The following is a 27657-nucleotide window of genomic DNA, read 5'->3' as shown; positions in this document are numbered from 1 at the left end:
TAACAAAAATAAGAGATGTTCCTCTTTCTGTTATTTCGTGTTTCAGATGGCAAAACAAAAGGGGAAAAAAATAAAAGGTGAAGATTGCTGCTGAAGAGCTACAGCTGTTAACCCTTTGTACACCACAGGTGTCATCAGCAGCATGCTATTGGTTGTTAGAAACAGGGCTGAGTACGACTCTGCTGAATGGTCGGCACACAATCACTAAATGTGACAATTGTTTAAATTAACGTGGTCAGGTGATGAGATCAGTGACTGGTGGCAAGTCTGGCATGATCCAGGACAAAAAACATTCTTCAAAACAACTTTGCCATTATCAACAACTTTGAAATAAGTTTCAAGTTTATCAGCTTCATCTTGTTTAAGTACACTCTGCGCACATCACAAATATTTTAGTACTTAACACATTAATAAACTCCTATTAAACAGCAGCACCTCCCAGTATTGTGAGATTGTAATGGTGGAGGCCTTGTGTGCTTCAGTCTTTCTTAACGCTCCATTTCTGCTTCTGATGGACCAGTTTGCTATGTGTAACCCTAAAAGGGTTATTGATACCTCGAAAGGAATTAACTCTTTTTGGTCTGATTTTCGGCACCCTCCACATAACACAGATAGGAACGCTGACCATAGCGTGTTGGCCAGCTTAGCTCGGTCGACTAACACCACTGTCAAATGCGACAGCAACATTGTCAGCTTTGGTCTACTGAACATCCGCTCACTCACGAGCAAGGGACATCTCATTCAGGATCTCCTCATTGACCGTAAGTATGACTTTCTCTGTTTAACCGAGACTTGGCAGAAACCTCAAGACTTTTCAAAACTTAATGAATGCAACCGAGGTTTGTTTACACTTGTCAACCCCGTCTGCGGTGGGTTGGCACCCTGCCTGGGATTGGTTCATGCCTTGTGCCCTGTGTTGGCTGGGATTGGCTCCAGCAGACCCCCGTGACCCTGTGTTCGAATTCAGCGGGTTGCATAATGGGTGGATGGATGTCAACCCCGTGCATTTGGCAGTGGAGGAGGTGTCACGATAATTTATCGCGAGAAGTGCAAAGTCCTGCCGTTGCCTGCTCCTGCTGTTAGCTCTTTTGAATCAACTGTGTGGGCCAATTCCTACCATCATTGCAACTGTCTACCATCCTCCTAAGTCAAACAACAATTTTTTGAACGATCTTGCTACCTTCCTTACCCATTTATCTATAATTACTCCAAATATAATTCTGCTGGGGGATTTTAATATACATCTGGACAATATCAATATCCCTCTCACTAGAGACTTTTTATCTTGCCTGGAAAGCTTTGGATACCAGCAGCACACTGATGTTCCTACCCATTGTAAAGGGCAAATCTTGGACCTGATCTGATGCTCTGGTGTTGTTCCTCTCGATCTTACAGCAGATGAACTCACTATAACCGATCATTTTCTCCTTTCATTCAATGCCAAACTTACCTTTTCTGTTCCTAAGCTTCCATGTCTCATAGCCTTTCGTAACATTAAGAATCTTAACTTGAATTTGCTGTCTTTTAGAATTGATTCCCAAATGGACTTTTATAATTTTTCCACTCCCATAGAACTGGTCTCATATTATAACACTTGTCTTAATGGTATTCTTAATTCTCTTGCTCCGCTAAAAAATAGATCTGTTTCTTTTTCTGCCCCCTGGTTTATGCCTGAACTTCGGCTTCTTAAAGCTAAGGGCAGGCAACTTGAAAGTTTATATAAAAAATCCGGACTCTTTGTACACAAAGAGATGTATAAAAATCATGTACTCTATTACAAGGATTGTATAGCCCAAACCAAATGTAATTATTACACTCGATTACTTGCTGTTTTGTCTTGGTAGAGTAATATATATTGCTCTACTTTCCCCTATTCTATTATTATTATGTAGCCTTAGAATGCCTAATCTCACAGACTTACCACTGTTTATAAGGTATTATTGTATATAACTTATCCCCACCTTCCCTTCTATATCTATAACCTCAGGCAATCAGATGTAGTAAAAAGACAAGCAGAAGTTACACATAAAATAATGTATTACTGATAATATTCATAAATAATAACAAAATGCAAAGTACATTTGAATATTGGCAACCATACAACCTGATTAAATGGTGATATGTAGTTCAGGTGGCACACAAACTTGCAGTTACTTAAATATCTCTCATTAAGGCATCACTGGTACTCAGCTTTCAGCCACATGCCTGTTCAAAATGGCTGCTGAGCTGTGCTCTTCATTGTGTCGTCTTAGGTTAGCAAAAGAGATGCTTCTTTCAGATGTTGGTTAGTAAGAGAGAGTGTGTGAGGTTAAACAAGTAAATATACAGATTTTCTGGCCAACCCCTACAGCCAATAGGGTGTCGTAGTACTTAAAGGCCTCTGAGACAAGCCAATTCCAAACAGCCATACCTCAGACCAATGGGGGAATACAACATCTTAAAACCTGCCACCCCCAAGACTTTATGTCTAAGTCTTTCCTGCGGGGGGTAGAAATGAATTAAGCAAAGAAACACTAACCAAACTGGTTTAAGGCACATCTTCCCCCAAATCCTGTCGTAAAATTCAAAAAAACTCAGTCGTAAAAAAGGGGGGGAGCAAACACGAATGCCTCTCACCAAAGTAATACTAAATTACATTGCTTTGCCTAAAAATCAAATAAAGACATAAAGACATACAGAATATTTATCAAGTTATATGTAAAATCTCACATCACAACACTTGTAATACAGGTAACACCAAGTCTTTGTTTTCTTTACTTAATAATGTTACACAACCTCCAGACTCTTTACCATCTCACCTTTACTCAACTGCTTTCTGTAATTCTCTTTTGTCCTTTTTTAATGAGAAAATCTAAAGGCTACATCAGCACCTCGGTCCAGATCCTCTCTGTATTCCTTCTGAACTACACTTGCCTATTCACTCTTTCTTCTTTCCAGCTTCCCACTTCCTCTGAAATCTCAGATCTCATCTGCAAATCTAAGTTATCTACTTGTCAGCTGGACCCCCTGCCTACAGTTCTGGTTAAAGCCTGCCTCCCCTCTCCAGTCCCTCTCATTTCTGCCATCATTCACTCTTCTCTTACTACTGGTATTATTCCCTCATCTTTTAAAACTGCTGCTAAACCCCAGTACTAAAAAAACCTGGTGTTGATCCTACTAATTTCAATAATTTTCTTACCATTTCTAACTTGCCCTTTATCTCCAAAATTCTTGAAAAAATAGTAGCCATCCAACTTCACACCCATTTATCTCACAATAATCGATATGAAAAGTTCCAGTCTGGTTTTCGCCCACTTCACAGTACAGAAACGGCACTTGTTAAAATTACCAATGACCTCCTTATGGCTGCTGAAACTCTGATCTAATCACTATTCTCATCCTCCTTGATCTGAGTGCGGCCTTTGATACTATTTGTCATACCGCTCTCTTTAATAGATTATCTTTGATTGGCATTACTCACACTCCACTTGAATGGTTTAGATCCTACCTCTCAGGCCACACTCAGTTCATTCAGCTTAAAATCTTCACATCCCAACCCACCATTGTTACTTCTGGTGTGCCCCAGGGCTCTGTCCTGGGGCCTCTGCTTTTTATTATTTACCTTCTTCCCCTTGGCAATATTTTTCATAAATAAAACATTAATTTTCACTGTTATGCTGATGACACCCAGCTCTACCTTGCTAGTAAACCCATCTCCTCTTTACCACCACCCTCGCTTATTGACTGCATTGCTGAAATTAAATCCTGGTTTTCTTCGAATTTTCTTAAATTAAACAGTGACAAAACTGAGGTTCCCCTCATTGGTTCAAAATCATCATTATCCAAAACCAATAATCTTTCTCTTACTATTGATAACTCTGTTGTTTCCCCCATCATCTCAGGTCAAGAGTCTGGGTGTCATCCTCGACAGTACTCTATCTTTCCAATCTCAAATTAATAATATCACCCGGTCTGCTTACTTCCACCTACGTAATATTAATCGCATTCGCCCCTCCCTCACTCCTCACACCACTACCATTCTTGTTCATAGTCTTGTCACTTCTCGGCTGGACTATTGCAATTCACTCATCTTTGGTCTCCCTAATAAATCTCTTCATAAGCTTCAGTTAGTCCAGAATTCTGCAGCACGCATCATTACTCAAACCCCATCTATTCACCATATTACTCCGGTCTTGCAGCAGCTTCATTGGCTCCCGATCAACTTTCTAACTAATTTTAAGATTCGGCTATTAACATTTAAGGCCATTCATAATCTTGCACCTCCATATCTGTCTGACCTTCTTCATGTTGCCATTCCCTCCCGTAACCTTAAATCCTCTTCCTCCATCCATCTGACAGACCCTCTTTGCCCGTCTAACCACCATGGGGAGCAGAGCTTTCAGCCGTTCTGCTCCCAAGCTCTGGAATTCATTACCTGCGGAGCTCAAACATAAAATCATATTCATCCTTCAAATGTAAACTTAAAAAGCATCTGTTTAAAATGGCTTTTTATTTTTCCTTATGATTACAGTGGTTTTATTTGGTTTTAATTTTTAGATTTTCTGATGTTTTAAGTTGTTTATAATTGTGTCTTTTATTTATTTATTGTTTGATCATTGTCCTTGAGTTCTCTGAAAGGCGCCTTGTATAAATAAAATGTATTACTATTAAAAGGGGAGTCCAGAGTAAAAGCGTCTCATTATTGACCTTCATGAAAATTCTAATTAAATGAAAGTGGGTCTTGGCCAGAAGAAGGATGCCAGTCCTGACAGTGGTGTTCACCTAAGAGTGGCACATGGGGTCACCCACACAGCCTGGTTGGGTTTGTATGATAAAGTCACATGTATAAGTAGCCAAAACAAACACAAATAGAAGTTATTGGGGTGCAGAAATAAAACCAGAGTACCTGTAAAGGGCAGGAGCCAAATACAGACACTCACATAGGGTACACTCACATTCAAGTCCACAACCACACCAAGACAAGTTAGATTTGCCAGGCCACTAAACCTGAGCATCTTTAGAGAAGTGGAGAAAATAAGAATAAAAGAGCAGACATGGAAACTGCATAGAGACTTAAAAAACAGGCCGAGATTCAAATTCAGTCAGCTAGAACTGTAAGGCAGTAACACAAACCACAAATCTCTATTAACTTCTCTAATACTTACTAACAGACATTACTGGTTTGGCTTTAGCACTGAAACATGTGAGTTTGTCATATTTGATACAAGTTAAATGGGGAAAAAAGACACCCATTTAAGTGTCCATTCAAGCAATGCATGTAAATGTCTGCTGTCTGCATTGGGTTAAGCAGGTTTGAGGCCGTGAGTGTAAATACAGATACTGACTGCAAACCTTTACCAGTTAAGGTCATATAATTTATACTCTTAAAGGCGAATTTCTTCGTGGCAGCACTGCCGTTTTCGCTCACTATATCTTAGTATTTGTTCTCAGCTCGTATTCTCTAAGACTCTTCTCCACGGTCATGGACTCCAGTTCGATTTTCACTTTTACTAATCTGACTCCTCACTATTCTTTTAATGGCCAGCCGGTCACCACCTCCGCGACTGTCTTTGAACGGGACACCACGGAGGGACAAAAGAGAAACAAAGGCAAAAATCAAAGCGCCGTACGTGTGCAATGGCCGTCTCCTCGATGTCTGCGATTCGAGAAGGAATCGACAAAAGGAACACACGGAGATGAATGAACAGGCGCCAGCGGTGTGACTGGGTGCTACGATTTAAAATTTGGGACTTAGCCACGTTACGTGAACCGCTGATACCAATGAACAGAAACAACACGCGGATGGCAACGGGAGGATTCACTCGAGCAAAGTTCAGCGGGGGGCTAACTAACACGAACGCGCCGCTCGACTCTTACTCAGATCGCGCGCGGCGATTCTAATGGAGCGAATGAAAACTCACACGTCCATAAAGTGCATCCCCAAAATCCAGAACACTTACTGTCTGCCTCGTGACGATGAGATTCTTTCTGAACTCGTTCACACTTCTGTCTCACTCAGTAACAGCCCTGCGTCTGTAGCGTTTCACAAAGCAAGACAGTGGCAGCGTGGCTACAGTAGCCGTCGCTTTGGATGACGTCACCCAGCGGTCGATATAGGGTCACGTGACAGTGGGCTATGCCTGGAGAGAGGCTGGGTGGCTCAGTGTCCGACTGCCTTATGGGAGCCTATTTAATCAACAGAGTCAACGGAGGAGCTGCGTTTGTTTGGTGCTGCCACAGAACCGTTTGTTTGTCTGATCATGGACAACCTCCTGTGTGTTTTCTCAGAGTGCAGTAGTCGTTGTGTTCACGTGTGTTAGTCGCTGTTATCACTTGTCATGGCTTTGTGCGCTGAGAGCTTTGAGAGCAGTGGTAGTGCTTGTCTAATCTGATAAACACACTTTGTGATGTGCCTGGGTCATCTATGACCAAAATATTTATTTTATTTCAAAAGGGAAACAAATTTTATTGCTAATATTGTGCACTTTTTATTTTTATGAACTCTGAGATATGCCTTGGTCAGATGTGAGCAAAATGTTTATATTTTTTAATTTCAAAAGCTGAATAAAAAGCACAGTATTGCTACTACTTCAGATTCTGTTCTATTGTAGCGTTTTAATTGATTTTTATGCACTTTTTGATGTGCCTGTGTCAGATCTAACCAAATTTAAAAGGGTAACAATGAATAAACATGACTTGTTTGTCAGCACATTCATTTGTGTTGTTTTAAAATTAGTCTGTTTACTGGCCACTGAAAATGTCTGTCCCAGATAAATTTCTTGGTTTGAAAATCTGACCCAAACGAATTTGTAATTAAATAACCGTGTTGTGCACAGGACTCGAGATGAGGTCTCACCAGTGTGTTATAAAGCTGGAGCAGAACCTCCAGAACCTACCGCACGTGACTTGAGTGACGGGCGCGCGGCGCGTTCGCGTTCTTCAGCCCAGTAACGAACTAAGTGAATCCTCCTGTGAACCCCATACCCAGTGCTGTTGCTGTTCATTGACAAGAATGAGTCAAACCTTTTGAAGATCCACTTCAGTTCATTGTCTCTGCTCTTATGCCCTTCCTCTGCATGTTTTACAGCTGCCTGTCATGATCCTCACCCCATTCCACACTTCATGTTGTTTTGTTGTAACTTGTGGTCACGTTTGTGTCTGTTGTGGGCTCTCCACTCACAGAGCTGTTGCTTCAGTTCTGACTGCACCACCTTGATTTTATCTCCAGACCTGCAAGTTTTACATTTTCAGCAGCCTTTCAAGTTTTTTGTGATTGTGTTGTTGGGGAAACAGCACCCTGCCTTTGTGAGGACAGTGCTATCCACAGAAAGATTGATGTGATCTGTGATACGGTGGCTGAGACCCTCAGTGTCCTGGCTGTGTGAGTCACAAAGAATATCCCACTCAGTGTTCTCAAAGGCGTCCTTCAGAGTCTCCCCAGCCTTTGTTGTCCATTCCTGAATGGTCCTGGTGGTGACTGGCAGCTGCTGGACAATGAGGTTATATGTGAGTATGAGCTGTAATATATTATGGTCTGATCGGCCTAAAGGTTGCAAAGCTCCATAAAAAAAACATACATTATATACGTCCACTCTGCTGAAAACAGTAGTGGTGCAGCGGTAGCGTTGCCGCTCCATAATAAGACTTGCGTGGGTTCGGATCCCACGTCCACTCATTGTGAATTGTCACCCAAAAGTGTCTGTTTTTCTTTTTTTTTTTCATTTAACAGCAGTCTATAACAAAAAAAAAAATATTTGAGTGATGATTTCAACTGTTATTGTAGTTGTTGATGGCGGGTTTAGCGATTTAAATTTTTAAATATTAAATTAATAAGGTGGAATGTGTTCTTACTTTGAGTTTTTTTTGGGGGGGAGCTACACGGTAAATGTGTTAGTAACTGGGATTGCGCCTCTATAACTGGAAGATTGTTTAAGAATGATACAGACTGGACAACTATGTTTTATTATTGCACTGTGCTGTGACTAAGACAACTTTTTACTGATCGCCTGTCTGGACTTTGAAGATGTGTTCACGAGGGAGGGATGCTGCTGGTAAAGGGAAATGCTTTTTCGTCATCAGGTCCAGATGTGTTTATCCCGCTGCTTTTTGTTGCCTCAGCACTTAAGAGGATCTTTAATGCTGACCTTGATACGTGCACTGCTCACCTCGGAGTGTCCCGTGTGTGTCTATGTACCGGTGACTGATCTGCACCGTGTCTCTCAGCCTCTCTGATGTGCTCCGGATTGACACCTTTGAATGTTTGGTGCAGCAGAGCAAATTCAACCTGATCTACCACAGTGGGTTTGTTATCACCTTATTCAATGGAGGGGTTCATGGACGTCAAATGGCGATGAATAGAAGATGAATTACAGTAATCCCTCACCTATCGCGGGGGTTACGTTCCAGAGCCCCCCCGCGATAGGTGAAATCCGCGAAGTAGCGACCTATATTTATTTTATTATTTATACATATTTTAAGGCTTTATAAACCCTTCCCACACTCTTATAAACCTTTCTCACTCTCTTGTTAACCTTTCCCACACTCTTATAAACACTTCCTATGCTCTTACACACTTTCTACATTCTTAAACACCTCAGACCAACACTGCACACTGCACGCAGCGATCAGACGTCAATGTGTCTGCACTCGCTTTGTGAAGGGGGGCAGCTGAACTCACGCTGAGCAGAAATGGACTTTGTGCTGCTTCTGCCAAAATGCCTGCTTGTCGCTCTGCTCGAGGAGTGTGTGTGTGTGGGTGTGTGAGAGCTGAACGCACCTTCGCTCAAACACCCCCCCCCCTCCCCCCTCTCCCCGGAAGCGCAATAGGCTCCTGCCACTTCGCATTGTCAAGGGGGTGGGGAGCTGAATGAACGCTAAGGAGAAGTGGACTTTGTGCTGGGTTTGTGCTGCTTGTCGCTCTGCGTGTCAATAATTTAAAAGCCTGTACAATCAGGCTTTTAGGTGTACATCACCAATTTTCCTGTCTCACTGTCTTGTCTTGCGTGAAGTTAAAATGTTTTATAATAGTGAGATGTTACTCATATCCTTAGCCCGACATCCACATATCATATGTGTTAACAAAGTTTATACACTGTAAAAAATGTAACTAAGTGATAGTCGACCCAGGGTAAAAATGTTTGTTGTTCCAGCATTTCTGTGTTAAATGTTTGGCTTGACAATCGTTTCTTCATTGTGTGGCGCAGATGTGAGTTCTATTTTTCTTTTGGGTTCAAATGTAAAAATCATCATTGTGAGAATTAATAATCTGTTGTTTGTGCGAGTTTTTCTTGTGCGAAATGCGCATGTCCTGCGAGAATATTCTTGATTTATGCGATTTGGACACGTGTATGAATCCACGACTCCACAATCTGTAATTACTAACGTTTGAGAGCCCCGACTTAAGGTAAGTACATACATTTACAAGAGTAGGACTTTCCTTTGTTGAAAACCATAAAAAATCGGGGTACGAAGTATTAACAGTTACCACGCGAGTAACCTTACTAACTTCGACGACCATCGATTATAACCAACTGCCGAACGTAAAAAAGTTTTTTATGTGTTTAATGTTCGCTTGTGTTATTTGCAACTTGTAATGACGGCGGGTCCGTTAATTACGGAAGATTTTAGTGACTATAACAGAATCTGAAAAATGAATAATTATAAAATGAAAGGTCAGTTGTGCTTACTGTGGTGGCTATAAGTTTTTATCAAAAGCCACGCAACTGCGATATTTCCCTCTTTCCTTTTTCACTATAACAACTTGTGTTTTTATACCTCAAAACCCGACATCAGGACACTTTTTTCACATAAAGTTAGCGGTCTGAATTCCCGTAGTAGCTGCGGTGACCGACTCGAGCTTTTGAGGCACCATACTAAAGTTTAGAGTAGAGACTGAACGCAGATGATTACACTTTATTCAAGTGGATTGGGCAATACGAGAGTACGACAACGGTCAGATAATTTTGTTTTTTAAACGGTAAATTAATAAAATGACATCAATATTCTGTTCAGTACCGTTTTTTTCGTAAAATTGCATACAGTCGAAAAAAAGTAAAAGATGGCGTGCACGCTTCTGTGGTGACGGCGCTTTTTTTTCAACTGAATGTTCTAGTAAATTATTACGGGCGCTGGGGTGCATATGCATAACAGCTTGTAAAGGCAGACGCACGATTACTGGTTGGAGTACTCCTTTCTTTCTTGTGTACATTCAATTTATGCTGTTTCTTTTATAGAGGAAAATTGGGGTGTGCGTCATAGAGGGAGAAAGCGAGTGGTAAAGGGGGAAGGACCTAAAATTAATACACTGAGCAGACCTCAACAACAATTCTTAGCTCCTTCAAGGAAAAAAAAAATATACCCTCACAAACATATGTTAATAAATATAAGTCGCACCACACAACTGCTCATGTGTAAACGTGATGTGTAGTTTACTGTGTTCATTTTCAGATACCACCTTAGACATTTGTGATAGAATTATTAAGATATGATTTCATATATTAACTGAACCTACTTTAATTCTATTTAATGCAGTGTTATGGTATACAAACTCTTTTGAAGGCCATCCAAATCAGCTCTTATTTCTTTATTGTGATTTTTAGGGTCTTCGTGCATTGCAAGCTCTGTACATTTTGTACTTCAGCTCAGGACACACTTCTCAGACATTATAGATTGAAGCACTGGCGTGGACCATATTCATCGTTTCCTTGCATTCACAGTGACTGTATTTGTTCATTCCGGACTGCAGGTGCGTTAAGACACATCTCAACAGAATACATCCCAATGCTACCCTTTCAAAAGTTAGCAAGGATTTGGCTTGTTTGAGCTGTGAACTTTGTAAATTTCAAGATATCTGTGATGGGAAGACCTTTTACAGCCATATAAGAAAACATCTAAAAACTATGAATATGTGAAATGTCCTTTTGTAAACTGTGACTTTCAGACCAATGTATATACCACATTTAATGTACATAAAATTAGGAAGCATAAGGGTCAGTCTTTTCATGATTTCAGGCTATCCATTTTAAGTAGTAATCATGCAGGCCAAGAAGACAGTCCTGATAGTAGCTCAGCTGCAGACAATAGTGGACCTCTTATTGATGGTGAGGATGATCATGTAGGTAGTGGATGTGTTGCTTACAATGAGGATTTAGGAGATGCATTTGAGCACAAATTTGCTTCTCTCTTTTTTTGTATGCAAACTGTTCTTCACGTGTCAAAAAGTGCTACCCAGCAAATACTTGAAGGGTTAAATGATATTTTTTCAGGACCTCACTTTTTCCCTGAGAATAAAGGAGATTGTCATGGATGAACCGCTGGTCTCTGTAGTCCAACAGAGATGGCCAGGCCTTCTCATAGAGCAACAGGTGAGTTTTATCTAATCTTATAAATTAATTGTCGAGTAGCGATGCTAGTATCTTGAAAATAAGTACATTATTAATTCCTGAATTTTGTTACAGGTATATACAGAATATTATTGCATTACCCAGGTGCAATTGAAAGAAACATCGCTGACATCCTTGGACAAGTATTCGACAGCTCTGATCAAAATGTACAGAGCAAAAGGAGGCAAGACGGCACATGAATTGAAATCACTTTTAGAATTACTAGATGAACAGGTACGTAATAAGGATCAGGAAAGAATTGTTTTATATTCATAAGCATGAACTTAAAGTAGTATGTGCAGGGCAGTGTTGTAATTAAGGCTGTTAAACTGTTTGCTTATGAAGGTGCATGTGGCAAACCCATATACTTATCAAATGTATGCAAAATGATTTTATAGAACAAGCTAAATTATACTGTATATGTTTATATCTGAGTCATTGGCACTGTACATATTCCCTCCAATGTCATGGACTACAAATTCATAATGTATTAATTTACAGTTTTATTTGATGGTGAGATTTACACAAACAATATTTTACCAGAAATAAAAGTAAATTCCTGAGCTATTCTGTTTATTATAAATTGACAATTTAAATTACCCAGGTTAATAGCATTTTTTTTTGTGTGTGTCTGGATCTGTGCATACATTTTAAATAATTTGCAGAAGTGCAAAATCCTTTCATTATTTGGATCATTTAACAAAGATGGATTTTTGTATATGTACAGTAATGAGAAAGAAAATATGTCAAATATATTTAGTTGTTTTGTTTAAAGTTTTCTTAAATTGTCATTCGGTTCAAATATTATTTCTTTGTATATTCTACCTCTATGACTATCATTCTTGTTACTGTACTTTTCAGACTATGGATGTTACCACACACAAGAGGGCAACGGTTCTACAAGGACTACCTCTGTACTTAAGAGAATACAAGAAGTTATCAACAACATGTCATGTAAGTTCTGTTGGAAATGTAAAACTAAATGATTAACAAACTAGAAAGTTAAGTTGGTAGACAACCTTTCACTTGGCTTTGGAAAAGAGTCAACTATGGTTTATTTTTTCACACTTTAACTATATTGTTCTATATTTTTAGGATACAGACTCCCTTCAAATATATACAAATGAAATGAAGATAGGAATATTAGAGGTTGTGAGGCACCATGAGACCAATCCTGGAGCTGCGGCAATGAATGTGGCTGTGGTAATAGAAGGTCGAGTAGTAATTGAAGAGCTTGTCGACTTCACAACTGCATTTGTCATACTTGTTGGTCTTCTGTATGCTCGAAACATTCAGTACCCAAAAGAACTTAAATATACTTTTGAAACAGTACAGAAGGTGTTTCTAAATATTGGAGACTTATACTCACATAGAGTATTGTCACTCAAAAATATGCTGTATAAATGTTAGGCAAATATGTCTCAGATCTGCAGAATGGGATGTGCTTGTCTTTTGATTTTAGATTAACATTGCGATAGCTACTTTTCTTTGTGTGAAATTCTTTCTCAGTTGCACCTTAGTGTTAATGTTATGACAGAATCTCTTTACCCTGTGCAGGTTCTGTTCAAAAATTTTGGAATTATTGATGTAACACTTTTCAAATTAAGATTCCACAACATCAGAGATGGCATGGCTTGTGGTTATTAGTAATGATAACAATGTTATTAAGACAAAATTTGAACGTACTGAATATAAATACATTTGTATAAGTGATTTTCATATTTCACATTGTAATAATAATGTAATGCCATGTCTAAGAAAATAAAGCTGCATTATTTTCAAAAAAGCTGTTTTTTCTTTTTTGTTAAAATAGAATATGTTGCTCAATAAAGTCAGAGTTCTTAAGTAACTGATTACAATGTGCTTTTTGAGTTTGCAAAAAATAAATATATTCATTTCTTGAATTACTACCTTGAAGTTTGCCTAAATTTACTTACATTTATTCAGCATAGGTTTTTTAGTTGCGCCAATTAGAGATGACATTGACAAAGCCCTAAAATTTATGTTAGATGGGCTTAGTGCTGTTTTTACATATTAGTTATTTCTACTTGAGCTAATTTAATTTTCTTAGTTTGGCATAGTGTAGCTTGTATCCAGTGAACTCAAATTTTGTAATTGGCAGGATTTGTCAACGTAATGTTGAGCAAACTCAAAAAGCACATTGTAATCAGTTACTTAATATTTTTTTAATTGGGAGTAGCATTGATTTTTTACAGTGTAAGTTTACATGTGTTTAAAGCATGTGGGATGGGTATTTTAAGGCTTAAACTAAAAAAATGTTTATTTATATGGTCTTTCTATATCACGGATTTTCTCCTGTTGCTGATGGGTCTGGAACATAACTTCCGCGATAGGCGGGCAATCACTTGTATTTAAAAACCCGCGAAGTCGTGAATCCGCGAAAAGTGAACCGCGAAGTAGCGAGGGATTACTGTAATGTAAATACGTGAGCTGCCTTACGCAATTAGTCATCGCATTTTGATGGCGATTCTAAGTGGAGATGATTCCCAAAAGGATCTCTTATGCGATCCTTCCATAGTATCTCTCAGAATTATTTAGTTCAAATTGGTTATAAAGATTTCACTCCTGATCATTTTTTTAATTATGATGAGTCTTTAATTCGGATCGAACTCGGGCTAACACTACCCTCAGAATTTGAAAAGCAACAACCTTAGTCAGTTGAGCCACTGACGGCGTCTTTTCTTCATAGCAAGCTCGTTATATTTGCGCTCCACAAAATATTGTAAAGTATTAATAAATGAAATATTTCAATACTTGATCGAATAATAACATCCGTGATTTAAGGATTTCACCTTTTCTTTCTCAAATGTGCTTACCTATATCATGGCAAAGTACAGGGATAAACCTTTATTTTCTGTCTACTCCGTTTCAATTAAGACAGACCAAAGAAAACATTTAAGGCTATTAAATGTGATCTCAAGAAAAGATGAGAGTTAATTATAATACTAATAACAGGAGCGATTATAATGATACAGTGCAAAAGTAAATATTCATTGAAAGAGCCGGGGATCAGTAAGTGAGGCGTCTTATTTTGTTTAACTCTTGCTATCGTATAGTGCATTCTGCCTGTTGGCGTTAGTTATATTTATATTTTTTAGACATCTGACACTAGAAGCTGCTGACGATCCCTTCTCTTCGTTGTCAGTCTGTAGCAGCGAAAAAGTAAAAGCAATAAGAGTTTTAACAGACGTCATTGAAGTGGATCATAAGTTTGTGTAACGTTAATGAAAATGGCCAGGAGGTGTCACTAGAGAGGTGAGTGTTAAATGTTCAGCGGAGTGAAGCTTCACCAAGCAATGGTGTCGGAAATCGTATCGAAGCATTTGACACTCACCTCTCTAGTGACATCTCCTGGCCATTTGTATTAACAGCACATTTTAACAGTAAACTCTTAGAGCATTGTGGACGAATACCAAATGTCTATGAAGTTGTGATAGACATCTTTGAAGTCAAAAATTATAATTGGCAATAATGTCAAGCATTGTAAATCGGCATACGCTTAGCAAGTAATTATTCTGCAGTAATCGGGTCAACGTTGACTAGATACACATACGTTAGGCGCCAGCACTGATTACCGTTGTTTAGAAGTAAACGTAACGGTGGCTTGAACAATTACGCCAGTCGCACAGCCAGGTCTCGTGTTCAATAACAAACCTGGTCAGCATCTGTCTGGCGATTGCAGATTGCCGTTGCCTGATGCGTTTGATTGATAGTTCCGATTATGCGGCAATGCTCCTTGAAAACCTGGTTGGTGTTAGACTTCTAATCGGGAATTTAATCTGCACAATGTACATTCATATTCTAATTCCAATGTAAAACCAGCATATATCAGTATTTGAATTTAACTCTTCAACCAAACTAGACTACACCTCGTGGAAATGTGATTGGTTCATCACTAACTGTCACTCTAAGTTTTGCAATAACTAGAAGAATTGCTAGTAAAACAGTAATACTGTATCTACAATACATTACACTGCCAGTAGTCTAATGTGAAATGCTCTTAAATTTGCACTAAAGTACTGTAATGTTTACACATAATGCAATACCCAGATGCTTAATTGAAATAACTCCATGGCAATTCATTACAGTTTCCTTTATAATCAATTGTGCACAAGTTTTATTAAAATAACTACTAAAATTCAACCCAGAATAGTCCCATCTTTGTAGAATATAAAGAAATGTGTCACTATGGAAAACTCAGACTGTCAGATTACAAGGTTTTGATTAACTTTACAAGGAAAACATTTAAAAACTGGACTTAATCTGCATGTCGGTGTGCTCCTCTGCCATGTACCGAGTTCTAGTTTTGCTCACATTACACATCTTGTACAAATAACTACAAACTGTCTTCAATTATTAAATTAATTTTACATATAGGTTGTCATTTCACAAATTACATTTTCTGTAACTCAACATGCTGTTGTGAACAGTCTTGATAAGAGAATTCTCTGAATAGCGTAGAATAAGCAGAACCAAACCAAAGCATAGTAGTAAGATTGAATAGATTTAGCAACCCTTAAAGCACAAAAAACAATTTACATGTCAAAGTTTTTTGCACTTTCATAGAAATTAAGGGTCAATGCTGCTTCTTTGTATTTTGATTGTAGAAAACTTGATCAGTACAATTCCATTCACAAAAAGACGCAGGTGAACGTCGCCCCTCACACACCACTTGGCTCTCAAGGCTCAGCATCGTCTGTGCAGTCATTAGTGAGTCACCTGAAACAGACATTTTGTATTAACATCATGCTTAACAATTGAGACCCATAAGTAAAGTATCAGGTATTTGTTATACCAACCATGATTTAAATGTTAATGATCCGATATGTTCAAACAAAAATATTGTTTAATAAAATGTCCAGTGTACTGTTATGAACAGTACGGTACATACCAAGAACTAAATCAGTCTTGTGAGATTCTGGCAAGCAGAGTCTTTTCTAGGACAGCAGGAGTAGCAGAAACCTGCTAAATAGAAACTACAGGATCACTTAAGACAAATAAAGTAGGCCTTTAAAGTGTGGCATTGAAAAGTCATGTTTACTAATCTCAGCATTGACAACAAGTGCATCAAACTTCTCAAAGTATGCCATCAGGAGCCTTGTGACATGGGGACAATGCACCCTCATCTCCAAAGATGGAAAGACTTGGCTTGAGACGGTCACCTCTGCCTAAAGTAACTGGCCACAGCAGGTCTAACCCACTCCCAACTTCAATTCTGTTAATCAGCAAAATATCAAGCTACACACTGGCTGCCATTAAAATGAATGGCGTCATAACATGTGTTTCATAACTACTGTATACTGGCAGGATCACCTGTATTTGTCCCAGACTGTGGGTAAAAGGTTTGTAAAATGAACCATTGGTCCAAGCCACCAGATTGTAAACACAAAATGTAATTTATATCTTAAATTTAATACTACCTCACTGCATTTTCCCCAAAGTGGTGCAGGTTTACTTGTTATACAGCCAAAAATAAAAACAAAACAACCAAATTTACAGAAACACTTGCCTCTTAAATTTCCAAAGTGTCCGCCTCGCCAGTGGTTTTTGACAGAGTGCTGATCTTGAGACATTTGTTAGGCCTAAATCACTTCTCAAAACTCATCCAAAATGCATTGTAGTTTTTGGTAGTCCTGGAAAACATTGAAAGCAACAAAATTGCCCTTAATTCTGAATATTAACAGTAACTTTGGTAATTTACAAGTTACATTTAAGTAAAAAATTCCTCTAAATCAATGTAGACTATAAAGCTGTATATAATAAAAATGGACAAGGTTTCTGAAGTGAACAATTGTGACCCTCATACCATGAGTTGAGTTAAGTTAAAACAGTTCCATTGTACTCTGATACTTAATACATCAAGATGTCAAAATGTTACTTAAAAATAACTCACCTTTACAGAGGGAAAAAACCCAAAAACACACACTTACAACTCCATAAAAACTGGAGTGAAATAGTCGTACAAATCCAAGACAAAAGTGTAGAACTAGAACTGCAGTTAACCCCAGCGCTCCTTCCAAAGTCCGAGGTGGCCAAATAGCCAAACACATTCAAGTTTCTGTCAACAAAACCATTTCAAGTATCACTGGGATGTGGACACTCAAGAACTTTGACCTGGCACTGTGGACTCTTTGAGTCTCGGAAACACGCAAAAGTTGCCATAGATGGTCTGTGGGACATGCTACTTCCAAGGATGGGGCCAGGGCTGATGTTGAAGGCTGTGGCTCTGTTTGAAAGAGTCAAAGAGTACATGGTTTTATTCACAGTACACATTAAATGTATCAAATACCAAAAATAAACATTCCATACTTAAATCACCTTGGGGTGTCACGTGCACAGAGTCTGGCGAGGACCGCATTAGGGATGTGCATTCCAAGGTGAGTTGTCTCTCAGCCTCTCTGACACGGTCTGGATTGCCAAATACACGTTTGGGGTAACTAGCCAGTATTGGCTGAGATGGTGTATTGCCATTTAAGTCACTGGGTAGCTGAGCGGGTTGCTTTGCGGTAGCAATTGTTGGCAGAGGTACAGGAGAAGCAGTGCCTGTTGATGCCACAGGAGTAGACATGCTAGCTGCTGTCTCTGATGTACCATCAGCAGCATCACTTTTTAAAAGCTTGGAATAAAGGATGCATCTCACAGCACTAACTTTCCCTTTGTTTGCTGCTGGAAGCTGGGGTGGAAAGTGAATAAGCTTTACTAAAATCGCTGTGATTACATCAGTATATGAAACGAGAAAACTGTGGAGTGCAGAGTTGAAAGCTGGGACGGGGCTTTGTGTCGGGGTCTGACAGACAGGCACAGGTCCTCCAGTCGGCTCTATGCAGCAGACAGGCTCACAGTGGTGCTTGTGGGATCGAGAAAGAAACACTTCTCTACCAGACTGAAACTGTGAGAAGAACAATGGACTAGTCCCCCATTGACTGTACAAATATAGATGTATATTTTTAGTGGTTGTTAATTATCTCACGAGTCGCTATGATTTTGACGACAGAGATTTGCTGCTTCTTCAAAGCCTCCCGCTGTTGTGCAGGGGCCTCATGTATAACGCCGTGCGTAGAACTCACACTATAACATGGCGTAAGCACAAAAGCGGGATTGTGCGTACGCACAGAAAAATCCAGATGCAGGAATCTGTGCGCACGCATACTTTCACGTTCTTCCACTACATAAATCCCGATTTGCGTGAAAAGTAACGCACGTGCACGCGCCTTCTGTCCCGCCCCAACTCCTCCCAGAATTACGCCTCTTTGAATATGCAAATCAATATAAATAGCCTTCTGTGAAAAGACAATGGGAAAAGCACGGGAGAAAATATAAGAATTTCAGCGAATACCAAGTGGAGGCAAAGGAAAAACATGCTATTTGTTGGTTTAAACAGTGGTATAATCAACAAAAGAAAGTTGATCGAGTGACAGAGTGTCGGAAAAACTCGAAAGATCAAATTCACAAAGTCGAACAGTGCCCGAAATAAAAAAGAAATCACATATCAAAGTCGCTGTGAAAAGGCGAGTTGTAGCCCACCGTCTGAGTGTCATATGAAAGCGTATTAGGGTACAAACAAAAAACATAGGCACACAGTGGGAAAAAAGCACGAAATGTCAACTTTAATCTCGAAATTTCTTAAAATCGTTTATTTTACTAGTTTCTCAAGTAGCATGTTAAATGCTTTTTTCTGTGTTTGATCTTCTATGTGCTCTATGTGTGTGAATCACTACGTGCTTCCGTTCTTTCTCTTTCTCCGACAGGACACAGAATGCATTACATTCGAGATATTACAGCTCTCTGAATAATTAAAATACTGAGATGTATACGTGATATCATTTTCATGATGATAGGAATGAAAGCATGTTATTAAACATGGGAACACGGTGGCGCAGTGATTGTTCATATCTCACGCAAGAGGCTTGTTGCACCATGTGTGACCTTCGATGAAATAATTTATTACAGAAGTACTGTCTCTTTCAAACGTACTAACCTCCAATTCCTGTCCATACTTTTCTTTCTCCAATCGCCACACAATCAGCTCTGTAATAGACGTGAAGCCATTTGTAAGCTTAGAACGCCGATTCTTCAAAACTTTTAAGGAACATTGAAATATCTTCGTAGTACATGTTTAATTATTCTATTCGTCTATCCTTCCAGTGTCGCGTCAGCACCAGCAAGAATACAGCGCAAGGCAGGAGCTATCCTTGAACTAGCTATACGCTGCGGCACCGTGTCCTCACATGTTTAATTATTAGCAATACAGATTATTTAAATGAAGTTAAAGTTTTATCTGTATACTATAAGCAACATATTTTGCTGCATTTCATCTTAAAAATGATATTGTCATCATACGCGCTTTATAAAGTAGCGCAGGTTGTGCAATATTATAACTGTAGTGCAAGTTTACAGTGAGGTGATTGAGTGCGTTTATAGTTCTTGGGATGAAACTGTTTCTGAAACGCGAGGTCCGTACAGGAAAGGCTTTGACGCTTTTTGCCGTGGTTGAGGTAGTGTGTACTTGAAACTGTATACCGATAATTCTCTTTCCGATCATCTGCTGCTGTGATTCACACTCAGATACAGTGATATAAATACTCCGAGTGGTGCAGTGAGAGTAATATGGAAAAAGATGATCCGCAGTGGCAACCCTTAACGGGAGCAGCAAAAAGAAGAACAAGATGCAGTGAGCGTAACAACGCTAAAGCAGTTCTGGTATTTGGAATACTATGGCTATTCCCTGGCCCATTATATTGCAGCAGGTTAATTACAATCAGATGTATTACACTAATCTATAATAATAAAAGGCAAAGCCCTCACTGACTGACTGACTGACTCACTGACTCACTCATCACTAATTCTCCAACTTCCCGTGTAGGTGGAAGGCTGAAATTTGGCAGGCTCATTCCTTACAGCTTACTTACAAAAGTTAGGCAGGTTTCACTTCGAAATTCAAAGCGTAATGGTCATAACTGGAACATATTTTTTGTCCATACACTGTAATGGAGGAGGCGGAGTCACGTATCGCGTCATCACGCCTCCTACGTAATCACGTGAACTAAAAACAAGGAAGAGATTTACAGCACGAGTCACATGCGGGAACGAAGGTAAATGACGTTAATTTTTGACTGTCTTTTAATACTGTGTAAGCATACATATTAACACATGTGCAATTAAACGTGTGCATTTACGGGGTGATTTCTCAGGCTTAAAAGCTCACCTTTTATCAAACGCGGGAACAAAGGTAACTGACGTTGTTCACTGTAAGCACGGTGTAAAACGTAAGTTTAAATTAAGTTTATAGAAACGCTCCCGCTGCGGATTGCAATAACATATTCGCGAGATAAAAGTTTAATGAGAACACACGAGGTATAAATGAACCACACGCCGTGGCACAACGTTAGGGGCAACAGTTTCAACCATTCTATGATCTGCTTCTCGCAACTGAAAGACGGCACATGGCGGATGTTAGCCGACTTGCTGACCGCAACGTTAGGGGCTTCAACTATGGCGCTGACGCCACATTTCAGTGCCAACACTTTGCAGACTGTACTTAAAAGACACGCCCTCCTCACTGGACAGTTAAAAACACCAATCAAACTAACGATGACATCAAGTATTACCCAATCAAAAGTAGGAAAGGAGGCATCTTCATAAAATGCGTGTGGGATGATTTGCATGAGACGCTGCTTTAAAAAAAAAAATGATAAAAAAAATACGGGATAAATCCCGTCCAGTATTGATTCAAAACGGGACGCGCAATTTCATTCTCAAACGCGGCACGATTCCGTATTTTAAAGGACGGGTGGCAACCCTACAGTGCCAGGTAACCACCCATACAATCACATTGTGATTCAGACTAGGAATGCAATGAATGTAATTACCCCGATCTACATACAAGGCGAAAGTCTTGCAACATTCAAAGATGATGGTTTGGGATAAGTACACCATACAACATAAAAGAGCTTATGAAGCCTTGAACCGAAAAAAGCAAGATCTCAGAGATCGTAAAAAAAAAAATAGGAGGTGATGTCGTTTTACTCGCTGTACATTTTAGTCAAACATTACCAGTTATTCCACGAGGGAGACCAGCAGATCAACTCAACGCGTGTTTAAAATCCATGCTTCTCCCACGCTCGGTTATATGTCGCGTGTTCTCTGGTAGGTGCACCAAAAAATGTATACATTTAAGCATGTAATGGGCAAACAAAAAATGAGGTATACCCGAAGGCACAGCAGTAGTACTTAATGTAACTTTACTTCTTAAATGTTAATGTTTTACTGTTTAATAATTTATACGCTTCTTATATGTTGTTCAAATTCTTTTATCAAAATACCACTGACAGCGCAATGCACGATAACATGGAGTGAATACACCATACGCATCCGCCCACGGCCGCCCTGCTGTGCGCAGATAGGAGTTGATGCTACAATAAAATAAAATAAAGATAAAAAGAGTAAAACAATCATCACCCATAAAGCGGATAGTAGCCGTGACGTACTATATGTGTACCACATTTCAAGTGTATAGGTGCAACGGTTTGCGAGCTACAGGTCATTTAAAATCCTGGACAGACACACAAATTGCCACGGTAGCAAATTACAGAAGAAGATTTTACTGTTTCATAATTTATATTTATATGAAATGTGCTTCTTATATATTACTTCATATTCTCATATCATAATGATGTTAATGTTTATATTGATTTCTGTGTTATTAAAACTGCATGTATGTGTGTATATGTATATATACATATATATATATATATATATATATATATATATATATATATATATATATATACTAGCAAAATACCCGCGCTTCGCAGCGGAGAAGTACTGTGTTACAGAGGTTATGAAAAAAAAAGGAAACATTTTAAAAATAACGTAACATGATTGTCAATGAAAGCCCGTTTCACTCAGTAAGTCTTATGTGTGTGTTTATGTATGTGTGTATATATATGTAGATGTGTATATGTAGATATGTATATATATGTATATGTATATAAATGTTTATGTGTGTGTGTATATTATATATATAATATATATATATATATATATATATATATATATATATATATATATATATATATATATATATATATATATATATATATAAGACAGCAACAGTTATAACAATGACAACACAATTACATTGACAATCATGTTACGTTATTTTTAAAATGTTTCCTTTTTTTTTCATAACCTCTTTAACACACTACTTCTCCGCTGCGAAGCGCGGGTATTTTGCTAGTAAACAATATGCAGTTAATTTCAGTATATTTATAAAGCCGCGTCAGGAATGTGGAGCTAAGAAAGAAAGGATGAGCACACAGGAACAGTAGTTTGACCATTCTGTGGACCATTATATTGTTACAGGTTAATTACAATCAGATGCATTAAATTTATGAACGATATGCGGTTAATTTCAGTGTATTTGATAAAGCCGCCGCCGTGGATGTGGATCTAAGAAAGAGTAACCACACAGGAACAGTAGCACTGCTTTGACGCTGGGTGCCGCCAGTCTGCAAAACCGGGCGGATAAATTGCGTACGCCAAGGAATGAGTTACCGTGGAAATGTGCGTGGCTTTACGCCAAGTTTAGGTTTTATACATCGCGATTTGAGCGTGGAAAGGTTCGTACGCAACATTTCTGTGCGTACGCACCGTTTATACATGAGGCCCCAGGTCATTTTGCTCTCTGCCCTGCCTACTGAGAAACCTGACACCTGGTCATTTGCATACTAACTGTGATTGGATGTTTAGCTGGGGGGAGGGTGAGTGGGGGATCTCTGCCGAGTGCTGTGTGAGCATGCGCACAAACAGAGCACGGAGGGAAAGAGCGAACAAGAGGTGAAACCTATCATTCCATTCGTGCCTTTTCCAGTGGATTTTTCAGCTACTGTAGTAAATATTGTCCATATTCAGTTTGTGGGTAATCTATTATTTTCTTTCTCAACTTCTAAAAGTTTGATTTAAGGGGGCAGGACGTTTGTTTAAGGGGGCATTGCCCCCTGTTGCCCGAGCGTAGAGCCGGCCCCGCTCCTTGGTGCTTCCCAACCACATTGGCGCCGTTATCTTCACCTTGTCCCCTGCTGTCTTGGAGAGATAACCCCGTATCGGCAAGATGGCCTCTGAACCCTTCAGTTAGATCCTGTAGTTTAATAACTGATAGAAAATCAGGGAAATATTCTTTTATTGTAATGTCATCGTTTGGAAATTCCTCAATTCTTATTATAAATGTTAACTGTTCCTGTAAAAAAGGCTCCTGAGCCTTTACGGCGCTGAAGCATGATAACGTGAAAACCGTGGCGTGTGCAGGGTGCATGCGCGTTTTGTGAGATGTACCTCGTGAAAGCCGGAACTACTGGAGCCGCTGGAAAAAGTTTAAGTTTGTGTGTTGTTAACCAAATAACCACACATATACCTACTCACCTACCTGTACAGTTATTCTACTTCATGTGGAATTTGGCATCTCAACATTAAAGCGATTTCTTGAAATGGTTGGATTAGTTCCTGTGTTCTAACCGACACACCACAGCGACTACTGCGTATTGCAAGTCTGCCTTTCTTCAGTTCCTCATGACTGATATCTGTTAATGTCCAAAAGAACAGAAAGATATTTACGTTTCTTGTTGCGCTCCTTTATTTCGGTTTTATTTTTTGATTGATCGCTTCATTCTGAATTTCACAACTCCGATATTCCCTTATTCGAAACTCTTCTCAAATGTCATCCATAGGAGGATCAAATGTGGCTATCATTTCAATACGTCCAAGGAGTTTGCCATTATTTTCTGTAAATAATTTGTTGCTGGACCCACGAAAGGCGTCATTATGTTTTCCTAAATATTGAACACAATATTTGCTTACATGGCCCCAGTGAAAGACTTCACTTCGTCGGATTCAGCACGTCTATCAAATGGTAGTTCAGATTGCTGTCATTTCTATACGGCCGCACATATAAAATACAAATAGTGATCTTATGCATCTGCCTTGTAGCTTACGGCGGCTCTGCTGTCAGGTAGCGTGCAGTGACGACTCCCTAATATGATGTCAGAATTCTACGAAATAGACGATTATTACCTCACCATTATTCCAGTTTGCTGCATCTTCAGTAATTTATGTAAAGAATACAACATGACCACTCCAGTAACGCACGGTGTCAGTTTCTAAGTGAGATGGCAGCTACCGCGATATTTCTTTGCGTGCCAGGAACACTAATGATTGTAGAGCAGCATTTCCAGCCGTTTTTCTATGTCGGCACACATTTTGTAACCCAAATAATTCCCCAGACAGACCGCGATTCTACCACCGACAAAAGCAGTAAATGTCACACACGTGCTAAACTGGTCGAAGCGGCGGGACTGCCGGAGACGCCGTCAAAAAAAAAATCAGTTTGGAGATCGGCGCTCGCAGACACAGCGCTGCACTCGTATGGCCCTGGCAGTCGGCTCTGCGAGAGTCACAGGCGAACAGGCCACCTGGCAGCTGGACCCCCGGCACGTCTCCTGGCCGCTACTGTGCACACTTAGTGCTGCGTCTGTAAAACGGAGATGGCAGAGCTGCTTTTCTGTCGGCTTCTCCAGGGAGTCCCGTCCTTCTCAGACAGGTCTCGACCACCTGAGCAGCGCGTCTCTCTCAGGTCAGGACTCAGGGGCGCTACATTATTATTAGCACAGCGCACCAGTCAACGAGCACTTTCTGTACGCGGAAATGACTACTGCAGCACACGTGCATCTCCTTCGTTTATTTTAACATCCCATAATATGCGCTCTCGTGGATACTGGGAGGTGCACCTTGAAATATGAGCCGTGTCTCCTTATTATTGAGATCTCTCTAACAAGCAGATCTCCACCTCTCCAGGGTCTCCTCAACCTGCTCGCTACTATCGCTACAGATCACAATGTCATCAGCAGACATCACAGTCCACGGGGACTCCTGTCTAATGTCGTCTGTCTGTCAGCCTGTCCATCACCACTGCAAATAAGAATGGAATAAGAATTGCAAAATAAGAATTGTGTTCATATTAAATTGTTTGCGCATATATGGTCTATTTTAGAACCAATAAGCTATTATTATATTATAGTATATTTTTAAGAACTTTGTTTCTGTAGTTCTTATAAGGCACGGTTAACTCAGAATATTTAATTTATTAATAACGGTATTTTTGTTACTATTTGTAATTTCATTAATTCTGTGAAACGCTTCTCAATAGTGTCTGTAGTAACAATGGTGCCATCTAGTGACCAACTTTAGTATTGTCATTTTCTTTGTCATATTTTTACAAGATTTTGCAACGTTATCTATTTTCCTTTATGTGTAATTTGGGATGTGAGACTCGTTCTACTTTAACTTTTTATTGTACACCACACACACACACACACACACACACACACACACACACACACACACACACACACACCACACACACACACACCCACACACACACACACACGTATATGTACGTCTATATCTGCATATTAGAGTTTGGATCTGAAATCTACTTTCCAAGGGTTTTAATCGACACCCTGCTGCGAATGCCAACTATTCCTGCACAACCAGAAGTTCTTCAGATGTTTCTCTCCAATGTGTTTCTTTAATATCGGAAGGTGAATTTTGAACGCCATCACCTCTTGTTTTTATGGTTGGGACAAAAGGCGACGCATTCACCACCAAGGCTCGTTTTTGTGCCAACCACTTGTTAAGGGACGTATTTTGTGACCTCCTTGTATCTTCGATATCATTAATAAGCCCAGCGTTGCTTCACTTTGGTTTGACGATATCTTCGCCCTTTAAATCATCACAGTTGCTGCCTTTGCTGTTCCTTTCGCTTCTCTCCCGTGTGCTTAATGTTTTGTATTCACAGAAATGAAAGTCATACATTGTGCAAATAAATATAACTAGCCGACACCCGCTGTAGGACACAGCGGTGTGAGAATAGGAACGGAAAACGGTGAGAAAGGAATTCAGAAATCAAGAAGAAATGAATACTCCTTGAAAGACGCAGTTGTGAATATTGTAGGTGTTTTGGTGGAGACGACAGATAATGGGTTTAAAGATCTGACCCTAGAAAAAGCCACGAACAACTGACCGGGGCTGAAGAGTGGTTGTTAGAATTATTGTGACGAGTAAACAGCATGTGGACATGAGGAAGGCCGCGCTTCAATAATTCGATTACGTAATCAATAAGAACCCCAAAAAGATGTTGTTGTAGAATGTCTGTAAGTAATTCCTTCATCTTAATCCAAAAGACTCGTACTACAATATCAGGTCTGTGCTCCGGTCTTTGGCTATCCGACAGTCCATGTAGAATTACATGTGAAAGTGATAAATAAATCAGGCTTTCCGAATTTACGTACTATGGCCATGGCATCCTGGTAGTTTTGTTTCATGTATCTTGGACTTCCTGTAAATGTGGACGGTAATCTGATCATTATTCCTACACGTATGTTGTTATTTTCAGCCTTTTCTTGCGGTGTGTCTGATAGTCCTTTGTGTTGTTCCACGTGCAGATCTTGTTGATGTGATCTGAGATCGTTGAGACGCGCGCCCTCTGTTTTAACATACGCATCTACGACGGACTGTTGGAATAGTTTACCGCTGGAGTGTAAAATACTAAATGTATTCCTCATTGCTAATCTGTACGCGTACAAATGACGTTGAGTAAGCCTGATTCGCTTGGCGGTTCTTTTATCAGGAACATGTTGTAAATCTTTATGCCAGCCAATGTCTCCATAAGGGAATAAAAGTGTGTAAACCATAGGATCGCAATTCATATTGAGCGTGGAAATCTGTTTACAGGAGTTGCCTATGGGATAGATGGAAATGTCCCTTTCGGCAGGCGGTTCGCCATCTTCTCCGACGAAACTCTCTGCAACATCGGTGTGACATGTCGGAACATTGTATCGTCGTAAATCCTGCTCAGGGTATTCCTTGAAAACCATTCGTACAGATGCTGTTGGATTGGACTGAGCGATTTCATGCGTGTGTTTGTGTGATTTAGCGAAGGGGTTGATGGTCCTGAGCATGGAATCTAGCTGGACTCTGGAGAAGTACATTTGCGCTGCATGCAGAGTTTGATTTATTTTGTAAACGTACTTCAGTAGCTTGCCGAGAAATGCCATGTCGGCTGGGGACCGGTTTTGAAATGGAAGCAGGACGATCCAGAAGAGAAATATATATAAGAGATGGAATAGTCCTTCAATTTCGCATATACATGCGAATAATTTAATACAATTATTGACTTTAAAATACTGTTTTTTGGTTTACAAAGCCTTAAATAATCTCGCCC

General features: G+C 39.6%; 2 protein-coding genes across 2 annotated transcripts in view; one reads left to right on the top strand and one right to left on the bottom strand.

Moving 5' to 3' along the window:
* Positions 1–27657, bottom strand: part of LOC114641970 (zinc finger protein 883-like) — a gene marked incomplete at its 5' end in the record, with an annotated part of 58883 nt that overhangs the window by 14999 nt on the left and 16227 nt on the right. The window lies entirely within an intron of this gene.
* Positions 11215–13245, top strand: LOC114651659 (uncharacterized). Its single transcript, XM_028801498.2, has 4 exons — positions 11215–11342; positions 11436–11594; positions 12222–12314; positions 12456–13245. Exons 1-4 carry the CDS (start codon positions 11229–11231, stop codon positions 12768–12770), a joined length of 681 nt encoding a protein of 226 aa, XP_028657331.2. The 5' UTR covers positions 11215–11228; the 3' UTR covers positions 12771–13245.

The sequence above is a fragment of the Erpetoichthys calabaricus genome (assembly GCF_900747795.2).
Source record: "Erpetoichthys calabaricus chromosome 1 unlocalized genomic scaffold, fErpCal1.3 SUPER_1_unloc_18, whole genome shotgun sequence".
NCBI classification, from domain to species: Eukaryota; Metazoa; Chordata; class Cladistia; order Polypteriformes; family Polypteridae; genus Erpetoichthys; species Erpetoichthys calabaricus.
The sequence above is the reverse complement of the archived record's forward strand: the minus strand, read 5'-3'. Positions and strand labels throughout refer to the sequence as shown.